The following is an 18,430-nucleotide window of genomic DNA, read 5'->3' on the forward strand; positions in this document are numbered from 1 at the left end:
ATTGGCTGGACGCGGTGGCTCACACCTGTAATCCCAGTGCTTTGGGAGGCCAAGGCGGGCAGATCACCTGAGGTCAGGAGTTCGAGACCAGCCTGGACAACCTGGTGAAGCCCTGTCTCTACTAAAAAAATACAAAAATTTGGCCGGGCGCAGTGGCTCACACCTGTAATCCCAGCACTTTGGGAGGCCGAGGTGGGCGGATCACGAGGTCAGGAGATCGAGACCACGGTGAAACCCCGTCTCTACTAAAAATACAAAAAATTAGCCAGGCGTAGTGGCGGGCGCCTGTAGTCCCAGCTACTCGGGAGGCTGAGGCAGGAGAATGGCGTGAACCCGGGAGGCGGAGCTTGCAGTGAGCCGAGATTGCGCCACTGCGCTCCAGCCTGGGCGACAGAGAGAGACTCCGTCTCAAAAAAAAAAAGAAAAATACAAAAATTAGCCGGGTATAGTGGTGCAGGCCTGTAATCCCAGCTACTGGGGAGGCTGAGGTGAAAGAATCACTTGAACCCAGGAGGCGGAGGTTGCAGTGAGCCGAGATTGTGCCACTGCACTCCAGCCTGAGTGACAGAGCGAGACTCTGTCTCAAAACAAACAAACAAACAAAGTTCGAGAATTGGTTTGCTTTAAGATAATACTGGAAGGTAGAGAGAAGGAGGGTGGGACTGGGCTGGCCGCACACTGGTGCTTTTTGAGGTTGGTGGTGGTTTTGTGGGGGTTCACCATGCTTTTCTATCTACTTTCGTGTATGTTTGAAATTCTCGATAATAAAAAGTGAGAAAAACAAGGAAAGGAGAGAGAGAGTCCCCACTTGAGACAGGGTCATGGAACGTTCTTTTAGGGTGACGTACATTAAAAAACCAACAGTGTTTCTTTTCTGTATGTTCACTCAACACAGAATGCTTCTGCGACCAGTTATATGGCGTTTTTCCCCCCACATCAACCAATTCTCCAACAATAGCTGCGTGTCCTACAATTCACTTCAATTGTGACCATAACCAGAGTTAGTGCAGACCCCACAGCAAAAGGGCTCAGTCCCACAAGACTGTCCCCCACTTCAGACGTCAGCCTCAAGTAGTAAGAGATTCTCAGGCTACCCACAACTTTTGTGTGACTTGGTTACAAATCAGAGGTTCCCATGACTCCTGCTTGTATTTGATCTTTACTAAAGCAGCAATCCCCGAAAGACAGTTTACTTACTATTGCTGGTGTATTACAACACTTTTTTTTTGTTTTGTATTGTTTTGTTTTTTATTTTTTATTTTATTTATTTATTTATTTATTTTGACGAAGTCTCACTCTTGTCCCCCAGGCTGGAGTGCAATGGCGAGATCTCAGCTCACTGCAACCTCCACCTCCCGGGTTCAAGTGATTCTCCTGCCTTAGCCTCCCGAGTAGCTGGGATTACAAGCACAAGCCACCACACCCAGCTAATTTTTGTATTTTTAGTAGAGATGGGGTTTCACCATGTTGGCCAGGCTGGTCTCAAACTCCTAACCAAGTGATCCACCTGCCTCCGCCTCCTGAAGTGTTGGGATTACAGGCATGAGCCACCGTGCCCAGCTTGTTTTGTTTTTTGGACAGTGTCTTTCTACGTTGCCCAGCTGGAGTGCAGTGGATATTCACAGGCTCGAGGATAGCACACTACATGAGCACTCTTCAGCTCCTGGGCTCAAGTGATCCTTCTGCTTCAGCCTCCTGAGTAACTGGGACTCTAGGTGCGCCACCACACCTGGCTTACAAAGGCATTGTCAAATGACACAAATGAACAGCCAGCTGGGAGAAATACATAGGGCAGGGTATGGGGGAAGGGGCTTCCATGCCCTCTCCTGGGTACCACCCTCCTCCTGGCACCTTTACCCGGCCTATAACACAGGAGCTCTCTTAACATCTTATTTCAGCGATTTCTATGGAGGTGTCATCACACAGGCATGATAGTTAAATCAATCTCTAGGCCCTCTCCCCTTCCCAGAAGGTGGAAGATACTGCTGAGAGTTCCAAGCTTCTAATCATTGCAGTATCTCTCTGGTGACTGGCCCCCTTCCAGAAGCCCACCAAGAATCACCTCATTAGAACAAAAGACCCCCTGATCACCCAGAAATTCCAAGGGATTAGGAGTTCTGTCAGGAACTTGGGTCAAAGATCAAGTATTAGGCCCAGTGTGGTGGCTCATATCTGTATCCCAGCACTTTGGGAGGCCAGGGAGAGGGAGTCGCTTGAGGCCAGGAGCTCGAGATCAGCCTGGCAACATAGCACAACTCCATCACTACGTAAATTTTATTTTGTTTTATTTTATTTTTTGAGACGGAGTTTTTGCTCTTGTTACCCAGGCTGGAGTGCAATGGCATGGTGTTGGCTCACTGCAACCTCCGCCTCCCAGGTTCAAGCGATTCTTCTGCCTCAGCCTCCCAAGTAGTTGGGATTACAGGCGCCTGCCACCACGCTCGGCTAATTTTTGTATTTTTAGTAGAGACAGGGTTTCACCATGTTGGCCAGGGTGGTCTCAAACTCCTGACCTCAGGTGACCCTCCCCCCTCAGCCTCCCAAAGTGTTGGGATTACAGGCGTGAGCCACCGCCCCTGGCCAACTACACAAATTTCACAAATTAGGCATCATGGTGGCTGACAGCAATAATCCCAGCACTTTGGGAAGCCGAGGCGGGCAGAACACTTGAGCACAGCAATTCAAGACCAGCCTGAGCAACATAGCAAAACCCCATCTCTACAGAAAAATTAGCCGGGTATGGTGGTGCACACCTGTAGTCCCAGCTACTTGGGAGGCTGATGTGGGAGGATCCCTTGAGCCCAGGAGTTCAAGACTGCAGAGAGCCGTGATCACACCACTGCACCCCAGCCTGGATAGCAAAGTAAGATCCTGTCTCAATTTGAAAAAGCAATAACGGCCAGGCCCAGTGGCTCACGCCTGTAATCCCAGCACTTTGGGAGGCCGAGGCGGGCAGATCACCTGAGGTCAGGAGTTCGAGACCAGCCTCAATATAGAGAAACCTGTCTCTACTAAAAATACAAAATTAGCCGGGTGTGGTAGTGCATGCCTGTAATCCCAGCTACTCGGGAGGCTGAGGCAGGAGAATTGCTTGAACCTGGGAGGCAGAGGTTGTGGTGAGCCGAGATCATGCCATTGCACTCCAGCCTGGGCAACAAGAGCGAAACTCCGTCTCAAAAAAAAAAACAAACAACAACAAAAAACCAACAACAACAAAGATCAACTATTAGAACAAAGGATTCTCCTTGCTCCTCTATTGCTCAGGAAATTCCAAGGATTCTAGGAGCTCTATGCCAGGAACCAAGGATAAAGAGCAAAATACATAATTCTTATTATAAATCACAACACTATTGGGTAGGGCAGCGGTTCTCAACCTCTGCTGCACAGTGGAATCCTATGGGGAGCTCCAGGCCCCACCCTAGAGATTCTGATGTAATTGGTCTGAAATATGGCAAAATAATTCTAAGTTGTAAAAGAACCGAGAACTTCTGAGCCACAGGAAGACAATAATAGCTACCATGCGTTGGTGCCTACTGCGTGCCTGGCGCTTCTCATGCCTCCTCCCAAACCTCACCTACAGGGCCTCAAAGTGGATGTTGTTCGTATTTATTGGTGGAAAACTGAGACTGGGCACAGTAGCTCACGTCTGTAATCCCAGCACTTTGGGAGGTCGAGGTGGGTGGATCACTTGAGGTCAGGAGTTTGAGACCAGCCTGGCCAACATGGTGAAACCCCATCTCTACTAAAAATACAAACAAACAAACAAAAAACTGGCCAGGCGCAGTGGCACACGCCTGTAATTCCAGCTACTCAGGAGGCTGAGGTAGGAGAATTCCTTGAACCTGGGAGGTAGAGGTTCCAGTGAGCCGAGATCACCCTATTGCACTCCAGCATGGGCGACAGAGCGAGACTTCATCTAAAAAAATAAAATAAAATAAAATAAAAATAAAAAATATAGGTGGAGAACCGAGGCTCAGAAACATAAAGAGGAATTATCTAAAGAGCAGAGCTAGAAAATGACGCAGCTAGACAATGGTAAGTATGAGCCCAGGTCCTCCCTTTCCATAGCTGGGTACTTTAGAACATCATAGCTGCTGGCTGGGCATGGTGGCTCATGCCTGTAATCTCAGCACTTTGGGAGGGCAAGGTGTGTGGATCACTTGAGGTCAGGAGTTCAAGACCAGCCTGGACAACATCGTCATACCAAAAAAAAAAATATATATATATATATATATTAGCCGGGCATGGTGGCATGCACCTGTGGTACCAGCTACTCGGGAAGCTGAGGCGGGAGGATTGCTAGAGCCCAGAAAGTTGATGCTGCAGCAAAGCGTGATTGTGCCACTGCACTCCAGCTTGGGCAACAGAGGGAGATGCAGTCTAAAAAATAATAATCAAATACATAAAATTTAAAAGATTAGCCAGGCGTGACGGCATGCAGTTGTAGTCCCAGCTACTCTTGGGAGGCTGAGGCAGAAGGATCACTTGAGTCTAGGAGGTTGAGGCTACAGTGAGCCCTGATCCCGCCACTGCACTCTAACCCGGGCAACAGAGCGAGACTCTGTCTCAAAAAAAAAAAAAGGCCGGGTGCGGTGGCTCACGCCTGTAATCCCAGCACTTTGGGAGGCCAAGGCGGGTGGATCAGGAGGTCAGGAGATCAAGACCATCCTGGCTAACACAGTGAAATCCCGTCTTTACTAAAAATACAAAAAATTAGCCGGGCGAGGTGGCGGGCGCCTGTAGTCCCAGCTATTCTGGAGGCTGAGGCAGGAGAATGGTGTGAACCCCGGGGGGGCAGAGCCTGCAGTGAGCCAAGATCGCGCCACTGCACTCCAGCCTGAGCGACAGCGAGACTCTGTCTCAAAAAAAAAAAAAAAAGAGAACATCAAAGCTGCTTCCATGTGCAGGGGTCCCCCTCTTGCCCCCTTCTTGGAGCTCAGTCATTCTGATCATCTAATAGAGAGGGGAACAGTTACACATTCCATGTTCTATTTGTGAAAAATAAATAAACACATTTGGGTGGTTTTTTTTTTTAGGCCCTCACTTTCTCATGCATTTCCAACAAAAGGGATTCCTGTGGGTAGCTTTGAAAATACCGGGCTCTCCTAATTAGCAGCTGTTACTGAAAGGCACTTCAGAGAGGGGAAGGCGCTTTTACAGCTGGCAAGGGGGAGTTGGCCCAACAGAGAAATGCCAGGCAGGCTGCCACGTGCACGGAGGAGGCAGCTGCACCCTCCCTGTCCAGCGGCCTCCTAGCTTTGCAGCTGGACATGTAAAAGGTCTCCTAAGATGCCTGGACTTCAGAGATTAGAGTTTTATCCTGTGGGATGTAACCTTGATCACTCAAGGCGATCCTTTCTTAATTGGTTGTCCAGAGTTAATAAAACTCTAATAAAATTGGCATATTTAAGGCTGGGCACAGTGGCTCATGCCTGTAATCCCAGCACTTTGGGAGGCTGAGGTGGGCGGATCACTTGAGGTCAGCAGCTCAAGACCAGCCTGGTCAACATGGTGAAACTCCGTCTCTACTAAAAATACAAAAATTAGCCAGGTGTGGTGGCGGGCACCTGTAATCCCAGCTACTTGGGAAGCTGAGGCAGGAGAATCGCTTGAACCCAGAAGGCGGAGGTTGCAGTGAGTCGAGCCTAGGTGACAGAGCGAGACTTCATCTCAAAGAGAAAAAAAAAATTGGTATCTCTGCTCGGAGGGGATCAGGGCATCTTGGGGTATTATTTGTACATCTTTTCTCTTTTCAAATCATGTAAAGATACAGATTACTGACAACTCTGGCATAATAGATAAAGATTTTCCCCCCTCTGGCACTGTTGCTGTTGTATTCTGGATTGTTTACTGATTTGTTGTTGTTGTTGTTTACTGTTTTTTGTTTTTGTTTTGTTTTTAGAGACAAGGTCTTGCTCTGTCGCCCAGGCTGGAATGCAGTGGTACAATCACGGCTCACTGCAGCCTCAAGCTCTTGAACTCAAATGATCCTCCTGCATCAGGCTCCCGAGCAGCTGGGACCACAGATACACGCCACCACGCTCAGCTCTTTACTGTGTTTCTATGTTACACCTAACCTACAGGCTGGGTGACTCAGGCAACGCGCTAACCTCCCTGAGTGTCAGTTTCACGTGGAAATTCCAGGGCTGCTGGAAGGACCGAAAGAGGCAATTCACATAAAGCACCTGAGCCAATGCCTGGCCAGGAGCCTCAACCCAGGGGTCTGACTCTGGCAGCTATGTTCTTCCATCTGTTCATTTGTTGACTCATTTGGCAAACACCAGATGGAGACAGAGGCTGGTCAGCACCTCAGGTCCCAGATAAATGTCCTTTTCCCCTCCGTTCACTCCGTGGAGAAGAGAAGTGACCTCCAAATACGGCCAAATGTGACCACCCTGCACACATACGGTAGAATGAGTCACAGAATCTGAGTATGGATAAGAGAAGCCAGAAAGCCTGGTTCTGAGAATGGGCTGGAATTGACAGGAGAGGAAGGCTCGCCAGGCAGAGAGAATGGAGAGAGCGCAGGCCAGGCAGCAGAGGCACAGGGCACATGCAGGTGACGGTGCCCAGTCTTGGGCATGGGGAAAGAAGGCTGAGTCATAGGACGGGGCCAGAATGAGCAGGCCGTGGTTGAGAGGAAGAGTTAGGCTTCTCTCACTAGGCAATGGGAAGTCACTACAAAATTTCGATCAGAAGTCACACGATCAAAATGAACTGGGCTGGCTGAGTGGCTCACGTCTGTCATCTCAGCACTTCAGGCGGCCAAGGCAGGAGGACTGCTTGAGCCCAGGAGTTCAAGACCAGCCTGGACAACATAGCAAGACCCCGTCTCTACAAAGAATTTTTATTTATTTATTTATTTTTCTACAAAGAATTTTTTAAAAATAGTTGGGCACGGTGGGGCACCCCTGTAGTACCAGCTACTCAAGAGGCTGAGGCAGAAGGATCTCTTGAGCCCAGGAGATGGAGGCTGCAGTGCCACTGCACTCCAGCCTGGGCAACAGAGCAGGATCTTGTCTCTTTGGAAACAAAACAAATCAAAACAAAACAAACAAACAAACAAAAAAACTTTGAAGTTTATTTGTTTATTTTATTTTAGTTTTTTGAGATGGAGTCTTGCTCTGTTGCCCAGGCTGGAGTGCAATGATGCAATCTTGGCTCACTGCAACCTCTGCCTCTGGGATTCAAGTGATTCTCCTGCCTCAGCCTCTTAAGTAACTGGGACTACAGGCGCCCACCACCATGCCCAGCTAATTTTTGTATTTTTTAGTAGAGACAGGGTTTCACCATGTTGGCCAGGCTGGTCTTGAACTCCTGACCTCAAGTGATCCGCCCACCTTGGCCTCCCAAAGTATTGAGATTACAGGCGTGAACCACCATGACCAGCCAACTTTGAAATTTAAACATTTAAACTGCGTCTGGAGTTCTTGATGGATACAAGATGGAAAGCTGTTGTGAGCCAAGGTGAAGTGTAGGAAAAGGCCACCTGGACTCCATACCCATAAGATGCTGGGACTGGCCCTGCTGCCCACACCTGGCCCCTGGTGGACCACTCTGCCTCTGCCCACTGGCCTCGCATTGGTATGTACCCACGCTGGACTCCCCTGTCACTTCCCAGCCTCTGCCCCATCCCGGGCTCATCTCTTCTCTCCTGGGTCCATGATCCCAGCGCCAACCCTCCTGGCCCAGCCCAGAGTTCAGCGTCAGCTGTCGTCACGTGCGTGAAGGCAGCAAGGAGAAGGAAGCTTCAAACAGGCTGCTCCCGCAGAGGGAGGAGGTGTGGAAACAAAGGAAGAGGGTCAGGCGATGTCATGAAGGTAAGTCCAGGGAACATGTGGGGACTCTTTGGATCCTGAGGTATAAGGGAGGGTGAGTGGTCAAAGGTGACCCTGAGGTTTCCAGTCTGAGTAGGAGGCTGGTGAGGCAGGAACAGAAATGGAGACGTCAGGCCGGGAGCTGTCGCTCACGCCTGTAAATCCCAGCACTTTGGGAGGCCGAGGCGGGCAGATCACTTAAGGTCGGGAGCTCAAGACCAGCCTGGCCAACATAGTGAAACCATGTCTCTGCTAAAAATACAAAAATTAGCTGGGCGTGGTGGCGTGCGCCTGTTATCCCAGCTACTCAGGAGGCTGAGGCAGGAGAATCACTTGAACCCGGGAAGCAGAGGTTGCAGTGAGCCAAGACTGTGCCATTGCACTCCAGCCTGGGTAACAGAGTAAGACTCTGTCTCAAAAAGAAAAATAAAAAGAAAGAAATGGAGACGTCAGAAGGAAAAGCTGGTGGCAAGGGAAGATTTTGAATGTGACACATCAAGAGAGACGTCAGGTGGAAATGGACAGTCAGGGGTTTTAAAAACAGAGCTGGAAGCCAGGCGCAGTGGCTCATGCCTGTAATCCTAGCATTTTGGGAGGCCAAGGCGGGTGGATCACGAGATCAGGAGTTCGAGACCAGCCTGGCCAATATAGTGAAACCCCGTCTCTACTAAAAATACAAAAAAATTAGCTGGGTGTGGTGGTGGGCGCCTGCAATCTCAGCTACTCAGGAGGCTGAGGCAGGAGAATTGCTTGAACCCGGGAGGCAGAGGTTGCAGTGAGTCAAAATTGTGCCACTGCACTCCAGCCTGGGCAACAGAGCTAGACTCCGTCTCAAAAAACAAAACAAAACAAAACAGAACTGGAGCCTGGGGAGGGCTCAGAGCTGGAGAGACAAATGTGAGGAGCCAACAAGATCAACAGCAAAACCATCGCCAAGTGACATTTTTTTTTAATACAGGGTCTCATTCTGTCACCTAGGCTACAGTGTGGTGGCACAATCATGGCTCACAGTAGCCCCGACCTCCCAGGCTCAGATGATCCTCCCACCTCAGCCACTCAAGTAGCCAGGACTACAGGCATGTGCCACCACGCCTGGCTTATTTTTGGATTTTTTTTTTGTAGAGATGGGGTCTCACCATGTTTTCCAGGCTGGTCTCGAACTCCTAGGTTCAAGCAATTATCCTGCCTCAACATCTCAAAGTGCTAGGATTACAGACGCGAGCCACTGTGCCTGGCTTACCAAGTGATTTTTGTCTGTCAGGTGCCAGACACATAGCATCTTATTGAATCCTTACCACAGTCCTATGGGAAGGCACATTCACACTTTATCAATGAGGAAATAAAGGCACAGTAAGGCTAAGCATCTTGTCCAAAATCATAAAGTTATCAAATGGTGGGAATGGGACTGGGACCCAGGCATTTGACTCCAAGGTCATTTCTAAACTACACAGTGGGCCAGTCACAGTGGCTCATATCCATAATCCTAGCACTTTGGGAGGCCAAGGCAGCAGGATTGTTTGAGCCTGGGATTTTCTTTTTTTTTTTTTTTTTTTTTGAGACGGAGTCTCGCTCTGTCGCCCAGGCTGGAGTGCAGTGGCGCAATCTCGGCTCACTGCAAGCTCCGCCTCCCGGGTTCACGCCATTCTCCTGCCTCAGCCTCTCCGAGTAGCTGGGACTACAGGCGCCCGCCACCACGCCCGGCTAATTTTTTTGTATTTTTAGTAGAGACGGGGTTTCACCGTGGTCTCGATCTCCTGACCTCGTGATCCGCCCGCCTCGGCCTCCCAAAGTGCTGGGATTACAAGCGTGAGCCACCGCGCCTGGCCGAGCCTGGGATTTTCAAGACCAGCTGGGGTAACATATCAAGACCTTCGTCTCTGCAAATAAAACATTCAAAAAAGTAGCCAGACACAGTGTTGCACAACTGTAGTCCTGGCTGCTCAGAAGGCTGAGGCGGGAGGATCACTTGAGCCCAGGAGTTCGAGGTTGCAGTGATCCTGCCACTGCACTCCAGCTTGGGCCACAGAGTAGGACCCTGTCTCTGAAAAAACAAAAAACCCACACCGGGTGCGGTGGCTTACGCCTGAAATCTTTGGGAGGCTGAGGTGGGCGGATCACCTGAGGTCAGGAGTTCGAGACCAGCCTGACCAACATGGTGAAACCCCATCTCTACTAAAAATACAAAAAAAATTAGCTGGGCATTGTGGCAAGTGCCTGTAATCCCAGCTACTCGGGAGGCTGAGGCAAGAAAATCGCTTGAACCTGGGAGGCGGAAGTTGCAGTGAGCCGAGATCACGCCACTGCACTCCAGCCTGGGCAACAAGTGCAAAACTCCGTCTCAAAAAAAAAAACCCAACAGAAGAATTACATGGTGGGAAGGCCACAAGGTGGGTATGTCATCCCTGAGCAACCCTGACATGTTTTTTTCTTTTTAGAGGCGGGGTCTCACTATGTTACCCAGGCTTGTCTCGAACTCCTGGCCTCAAGGTATCCTCTCGCCTCAGCCTCCCAAAGCACTGAGATTACAAGTGTGAGCCACCGCGCCCAGCTTCCATCCTTGACTTTTTGAGGTTTTCCTTTACTCTGTTAAGAATCTGGGCCGGATGCGGTGGCTCACGCCTGTAATCCCAGCACTTTGGGAGACCGAGGCAGGCGGATCACAAGGTCAAGAGATCGAGACCATCCTGGCCAACATGGTGAAACCCTGTCTCTACTAGAAATATAAAAATTAGTTGGGCATGGCAGCAAGCGCCTGAAGCACTGTAGTCCCAGCTACTCGTGAGGCTGAGGCAAAATAATCACTTGAACCTGGGAGGCGAAGGTTGCAGTGAGCCGAGATCCTGCCACTGCACTCCAGCCTGGCGACAGAGTGAGACTCCATCTCGAAAAAAAAAAAAAAATCTAGATCTTCTAGCCTGCCTAACATGAACATGGTGACACCCCATCTCTACTAAATGTACAAAAATTAGCTGAGCATGGTGGTTTATGCCTGTAGTCCCAGCTACTCGTGAGGCTGAGGCAGCAGAATCGCTTGAACCCGGGAGGCGGAGGTTGCAGCGAGCTGAGATCATGCCACTGCACTCTAGCCTGGACAACAGGGCAAGACTCTGTCTCAAAAAAAAAAAAAGAATCTGGATCTGATGAAAATTATGGATCTCCTTCCCAGAAAAATGCATAACTGTGTTCTCACAAAGACACACAATTTCACGTGCAAATTCTGGGGTTCATGAACTCCCCCAGAGCCCATCCATGATCCCTCAGTAAAGAATTCTGGCTCTGAAGGAATCAGGTCGAGACCCCTTGACATCTGCTAAGGTATTTAATCCTCATTACAACCCCGTGAGACCAGTGCCACCAACTCCATTGTCCAGATGTGGAAACGGGCTTCTACAGGTTACAAAACTTGCCAGGGTTTCCACCGCTGCTGAGTGGCAGTCAGGATTCACATCCAGGTCGGTGTTGTTTCAAAAGAGAAAGACACAATGGAGATTGAAAGGTGTTTGGCATGGCATCCTGCATGGGCCCCCCGAGAGCTGGTTCCACAGCAGAGCCAGAGGGACCAGGTGTGTGCGGCCAGCAGGCACCCCAAACGTGGAAGAGGGTCTAGGCACCTGTGCCTCCCATCCTCTGTCCTCCCCACAACCTTCTGAGCAGGGAACTATTATTTTATTTTATTTTTTTTTTTTTTGAGATGGAGTCTCTCTGTCTCCCAGGCTGGAGTGCAGAGGCCTGGTCTCAGCTCACTGCAACCTCCACCACTGGGGTTCAAGCAATTCTCCTGCCTCAGCCTCCCAAGTAGCTGGGATTACAGGTGCGCACCACCACACTCGGCTAATTTTTGTACTTTTAGTAGAGACGGAGTTTCACCATGTTGGCCAGGCTCGTCTCAAACACCTGACCTCAAGTGCTCCACCCGCCTCAGCCTCCCAAAGTGCTAGGATTACAGGCATGAGCCACCGCGCCCAGCCAGAGCAGGGAACTATTATTGTCATTTTACAGATGGAAGAAAACAAGGCTCTGAGAAGCCAGGACCCACCCACAGTCACACAGCCCCAACACTGGTGGAGCCTTCTGAGCGTAGAGCATGGCCCCCTGGGTTTCTGCTGGTGGAAGGGTTTACAGGGTGCCAGTTTAGTCAGCCACCCCTGTGTAGGACACCTATGGAACACCATAGGGGGCCTCTGAGGAGAATCATCTCCTTATTGTCATTGTGTCCCCAGGCCAGTGAACATGACCTGCTCTGCGGCTTTACACAGAATGCTCTAGGCTGAAACACTCCCTTGAAGCATTGGAATGTGACCAGACATCCTGGCTCCTTGTAAAACCCACTCCCACCAGCTGCAGCCGATAAGTTAAAAGATTATCTTAGTTGGCCAGGTGCTGTGGCTCACACCTGTAATCCCAACACTTTGGGAGGCCTAGGCGGGTGGATCACGAGGTCAGGAGATGGAGACCATCCTGGCCAACATGGTGAAACCCCATCTCTACTAAAAATACAAAAAATTAGCCAGGCGTGGCGGTGGGCGCCTGTAGTCCCAGCTACTCGGGAGGCTGAGGCAGGAGAATGGCATGAACCCGGGAGGCGGAGCTTGCAGTGAGCTGAGATCACGCCACTGCACTCCAGCCTGGGAGACAGCAAGACTCCGTCTCAAAAAAAAAAAAAAAAAAAAAAAAGATTATCTTAGTAGTTAGACATATGCTTTGAGCTTAAAGGAAATTCACATAAACCACCACTGCTATACATATTTCAAATGACGCACACACCCCTACCTTCACCGTTTCACCCCGTACCATCTGCTTCTTAGATCAAAAAATTGTACTCAATAAATTGTCAGGCAACCAGGGCTCTGCAGCCTTCACTTTAGCAACTGGCCCCCTGGGCCTGCTTTAAATCTTAACTTGTCTTTTCTCATTCCTTTGTTGCCACCAGACTTCGTGGTTGGGGGTTGGGACTAATCACCCCAACAGTTTGCATACAGCTCCCTCCAGGCAGGGAATCACGGGACTCAAGCCCCCTCCCCCACCCGGCTGCAGAAGGGACAGGACTTTGTCTCTGCTTCTCCCCAGCTACTAGCGAGAGCAGAAGTCCATGCTCCTCCCCCATCCAGCCTCCCACTTCCAGCCCCCACTGCCCCCAGGAGATGCCACCTCCTCCAGGCCACTCTGCCCTTTTCTAGGGCTTAAGCCCCTTCCTTCCCCAGAGCTCCTTGGGGACTCAACACAGGAGAAAGAAGAGTGAGAAGGGGCCTTGGGGGGTTGAGCAAGGCTGCAGGGACATGGGGTAGGTAAGGGAGTCGATGGCGGGACCAGAGGAGAGATGACTCCAGAGGAGGCGACGAGGGGCTGAGACAAGCCAGGATGTGGGCAGGGGTAGGCAGTGGGGGGATGGGTGCAGGGACACGGCAGAGAGTGTCCCTTTACCTTCAGCGTCCATGGTGACTTGCAGCTGTCTGGGCTGGTGTGTTGGTTGCTCAGGACCAAGGCTCCCAGAGGCCCCAGGCTGGGGGTGGGACCGTGGAGGGAGGGAGGGCCCATCGAGCTGTCAGCCAGCCCTTCCCAGGCTCCCCAGGCCTCCCTCCTGTCTCTGCCAGGCCTGCAGATTCCTCTGCAGGCCCCTGAAAGTCAGAGGAGGGGCTCTGACAGGGAACTCAGAAGCCCTGCCCCAGCCAGTGAAGGAGCCCGAGACCCTGTTCTCGCCCCACACCCAGCCCTCCTGGCCCTAACCCGAGGTCCAAGGCTGTGAATGTAAGCGTGTGCTCCCTGGTGAGGGCAGGCAGGCATTTTGGATGGTGTGCTGGGAAAATCATGGGCCCTGGACCTGGGTTCAAATCCTAACTCCATCCTTTTTGATCTCAAGTACCTTTTTACCTTTTCTGTGCCTCAGTTTCCTTAGCTTTAAAATGGCATAACAGGGCCGGGTGCAGTGGCTCACACCTGTAATCCCAGCACTTTGGGAGGCAGAGGCAGGTTGATCACCTGAGGTCAGGAGTTTGAGACCAGCCTGGCCAACATGGCGAAACCCCATCTCTACTAAAAATACAAAAATTAGCAGGGCATGTAATCCCAGCTGCTCAGGAGGCTGAGGCATGAGACTCACTTGAACCCCGGAGGTGGAGGTTGCAGTGAGTCTAGATCATGCCACTGCACTCCAGCCTGGGCAACAGAGTGAGACTCTGTCTCAAGATAAATTAATTAATTAATTAATTAATTTAAAAAACGGCATAACAGGCCGGGCACAGCGACTCATGCCTGTAATCCCTGTGCTTTTGGAGGCCAAGGCAGGAGAATCGCTTGAGGCCAGGAGTTTGAGACCAGTGTGGGCATCATAGAGACATACAGAGATCCCATCTCTCCCAGAAAAAGAAAAAAGAAAAAGAAATTAGCTAAGTACAGTGGTGCACACCTGTAGGCTGAGATGGGAGGATCACTTGAGCCCAGGAGTTCAAAGCTGCAGTGAGCCGTGAGCATGCCACTGCAGTCCAGCCTGGGTGAGAGAGAGACCCTGTCTCTAAAGAAAAAAAAAAAAAAACTTTAATGGCATAACATCTTCCTCATGGGTTCAACTGAGAATCAATGAGAAAACTCTGCAAATGAAACAGAGTAAGAACTCACCTAATATCCACTTCCCTTCCCTTCCCTTCCCTCTTTCCAAGGAACTTTAAGGGCACAGACAGCTTAGAGCCCAGCTTCTGAAACAGAAAATGGGGAAACCACCAGTCACTGGGACTGGGACTGGGACTGGGACTTCAGGCAAGTTCCTGTCCAAGAACTGCCAGGGCCTTCCTTTCTTCCTTTTTTTTTTTTTTTTTTTTGATGGAGTTTCGCTCTTGTTGCTGAGGCTGGAGCGCAATGGCGTGATCTCGACTTACTGCAACCTCCGCCTCCCGGGTTCAAGCGATTCTCCTGCCTCAGCCTCCTGAGTAGCTGGGATTACAGGCATGCGCCACCACACCCGGCTAATTTTGTATTTTTTTTCCGTAGAGACAGGGTTTCTCCATGTTGGTCAGGCTAGTCTTGAGCTCCCGACCTCAGGTGATCCACCCGCCTCTGCCTCACAAAGTGCTGGGATTACAGGCGTGAGCCACCTCTCCCGGCCCAGGGCCTTCCTTTCTTCACTGGAAACCCTTCTTGCTACAGTTGCTCGCAGGGACTGCTAGTCGCTAAATTCACTTGCATCTTCCCAGCCTTCTTCCTTTTCTTTCTCTGCCGCAGCTGACTGCTGGGACTGGGGCTGGGGTGACGGATCGAGGCACCCAAGGCACAAAATTTAGGGAGGCCTCACCCTCCAGCTCACTTTTTGAGACAGGGTCTTGCTCTGTCACCCAGGCTGGAGTGCAGTGGTACAATCTCGGCTCACTACAACCTCCACACCCCAGGCTCAAGTGATCCTCCTACCGCAGCCTCCTGAGTAGCTGGAACTACAGGCGTCTGCCACCATGCCAAGCTAATTTTTGTATTTTTAGTAGAGACGGGGTTTCACCGTGTTGGCCAGGCTGGAGTCGGGCTCGCTTATCACCCCAGCAGCTTGCTGGCCTTGATTCAGTCCTGGGCCTGCTTCTGAGACTGCAGTTGGCTGTGCAGTGAGCTTTTTTTTCTTTAGAGACAGGATCTCCAAATCTCATTTTTCTACTGGTTAATTTTTTTTTTTTTTTTTTTTTTTGGATACAGGGTTTTGCTCTGTCACTCAGGCTTAAGTGGAGTGCAGTGGCCCAATCATAGCTCACTGCAGCCTCAAACTCCTGGCCCCAAGCCTCCTGAGTTGCTGGGACTGTATGTCCATGCCTCCACCCTAGGCTAATTTTTTATTTTTATTTTTTGTACAGATAGGATCTTGCTATGCTGCCCAGGCTGGTCTCAAACTCCTGGCTTCGGGCGATCATCTTATTTTCTTTTTTTTTTTTTTTTTTTTTTTTTTTTTTGCCGCCCAGGCTGGAGTGCAGTGGCGCGATCTCGGCTCACTGCAAGCTCCGCCTCCCGGGTTCACGCCATTCTCCTGCCTCAGCCTCTCCGAGTAGCTGGGACTACAGGCGCCCGCCACCACGCCCGGCTGATTTTTTTATATTTTTAGTAGAGACAGGGTTTCACCGTGGTCTCGATCTCCTGACCTCGTGATCCGCCCGCCTCGGCCTCCCAAAGTGCTGGGATTACAAGCGTGAGCCACCGCGCCCGGCCCGGGCGATCATCTTAAAGGCTCTTTTCTATCTTTTGCAGGTGCTTCTTCCTACACCCAACCCCTGAGGGTGTCACTCTGTCACCCAGGCTGGAGTCCAGTGGCACAATCTCGGCTCACTGCAACCTCTGCCTCCAGGGTTCAAGTGATTCTCCTGCCTAAGCCTCCAAAGTAACTGGGATTACATGTGCATGCCACCATGCCCAGCTAGTTTTTGTTATTTTTGGTAGAGATGGGGTTTCGCCATGTTGTTCAGGCTGGTCTCGAACTCCTGACCTCAAGTGATACACCCACCCTAGCCTTCCAAAGTGCTGGGATTACAGCCTTGAGCCACTGCATCCAGCCGACTCTTTTTTTTTTTTTTTTTTGAGACGGAGTCTCGCTCTGTCACCCAGGCTGGAGTGCAGTGGTGCAATCTCGGCTCACTGCAAGCTCCGCCTCCTGGGTTCACGCCATTCTCCTGCCTCAGCCTCTCCAAGTAGCTGGGACTACAGGCGCCCACCACCACGCCCGGCTAACTTTTTGTATTTTTTTTAGTAGAGACGGGGTTTCACCGTGGTCTCGATCTCCTGACCTCGTGATCCGCCTGCCTCGGCCTCCCAAAGTGCTGGGATTACAAGTGTGAGCCACCACGCCCGGCCCCAGCCGACTCTTAAATCTGTATCTTCTATCCTGAGTTCCCTCTCAAGCTCCAGGCCTCTATTCTGTTTTTGTTTTTGTTTTTGAAACAGGGTCTCACTGTGTCACCCAGGCTAGAGTGCATTGGCATGATCACAGCACAAAGCAGCCTCAGCCTATAGGGCTGAAGTGATTCTCCTGCCTCACCCTCCTGAGTAGCTGGGATTACAGGTGAATGCCACCACGCCCATCGAACTTTTTTATTTTTAGAAGGAACAGGGTTTCGCCATGTTTAAAGGCTGAAGCAATTCTCCTGCCTCAGCCTCCCAAAGTGCTGGGATTACGAGCATGAGCCACTGCACTTGGACAATAAATCTATTTCAAACCCAACCTCTTTCACCTTCCAGACTGCTACTGTATCCAGCATGGGCTAGAATAATATGATCATTTCACACTTCCTCAGAACATCCTCCTGGATGACAAGGTCAACTCAAAGGACAGAACTGGGCCAGGGACTGTGGCTTGTGCCTGTAATCCCAACAGTTTGGGAGGCTGAGGCAGGAGGATCGCTTGAGGCCAGGAGTTTGAGACCAGCCTGGGCAACAGAAATTTGTTTACGAAACTAAACAAATAAGACCAGGCGCAGTGGCTCACACCTGTAATCCCAGCACTTTGGAAGACCAAGGCAGGCAGATCACCTGAGGTCGGGAGTTCGAGACCAGCCTGGCCAACATGTTGAAACCTCGTCTCTACTAAAAATACAAAAATTAGCCAGGCGTGGTGGCGGGCGCCTGTAATCCCAGCTACTTGGGAGGCTGAGACAGGAGAATTGCTTGAACCTGGGAGGCAGAGGTTGCAATGAGCCAAGATCACACCACTGCACTCCAGCCTGGGTGTCAGGCGAGACTCCGTCTCAAAAATAAATAAATAAATAAATAAATAAAACTATTCTTTGTACATGAATTTATTCATCCTTCCATTCAGTAAACACATACTAGGTAGCTACCACATGCTGGGCCCTGGGCTCTGGAAACACAAAGAGGACACGTGGCCTTGGAGGGGCTCACACGCTGGTGATGAGTGACACCCTCACATCACTACAGCCAGGTTATTCATGCTGTCCCAAGGGGCGCTGCAGGAGTGGAGAAGGAACACAAAGTCTGCGTGGGGTGGGGCAGCGAGGGCAGCTGCACAGAGCCTGTGACATTTGAGCTGAATCTTAATGGTTGAGGAAGAGTTGGTGGGAAGTCAGGGCGTTTATTGTGAGCCAACTTGGGGACGGCTGGCTTCAGACAGAGCTCAGGCAACTCAGGGGGAGTTAGCGGTTCTCTCCAAGGCCAACGCAGAGCCTGTACGGCTTGCCTGGGACCCTGGTTCAAGCTGGGCTGGTGACGGTGCAGTGGGGCAGGCAGGCTCTGAGCTCCAGACTGGGCTGAGCACACAGGCACCTGCTTGCAGCTCATTTTTGGGAGCAAGTTGATTGTCTCCAAAATAACCTGGGTTTCCATTGTCTAATGGCCCTGCCCCAAACCTCCCAGAACTAGGTGGTCACTGCTGGATGGGCTCCTCAGCCTAAATAGCCTTTTAAGTTTTGAAGATTTTCTCTCTACTTTTGTTTGGGTCTCCTTTTGTTACTACTTTGGGAACTTAGAAACTTTTGATTATATTCTTCTCTGTCTTTTTTTTTTTTTTTTTTTTTTTTTGGACAGGGTCTCACTCTGTTGCCCAGACTAGAGTGCAGTGGCAGTGGCACAATCATAGCTCACTGCAGCCTCGACCTCCCTGGTTCAAGCTGTCCTCCCACCTCAGCCTCCCAAGTAGCTGG

The 18,430-nt window shown here is 50.7% G+C and overlaps 1 protein-coding gene across 2 annotated transcripts in view; it reads right to left on the reverse strand.

Annotated features, from left to right (window-relative positions):
• The window catches only part of QPRT (quinolinate phosphoribosyltransferase), a 29,684-nt gene extending 16,384 nt beyond the window's left edge, over positions 1-13,300 (reverse strand). For both annotated transcript variants that reach the window (XM_058440907.1, XM_032155823.2), the window contains exon 1: positions 13,239-13,300. In XM_058440907.1, the coding sequence (XP_058296890.1) occupies positions 13,239-13,251 (13 nt within the window). In that variant the 5' untranslated portion in view covers positions 13,252-13,300. The remainder of the gene's footprint in view (positions 1-13,238) is intronic.
• Positions 13,301-18,430: the final 5,130 nt, after the last annotated feature.

The sequence above is a fragment of the Hylobates moloch genome, unplaced genomic scaffold (assembly GCF_009828535.3).
Source record: "Hylobates moloch isolate HMO894 unplaced genomic scaffold, HMol_V3 SCAFFOLD_6, whole genome shotgun sequence".
Classification (NCBI taxonomy): Eukaryota; Metazoa; Chordata; class Mammalia; order Primates; family Hylobatidae; genus Hylobates; species Hylobates moloch.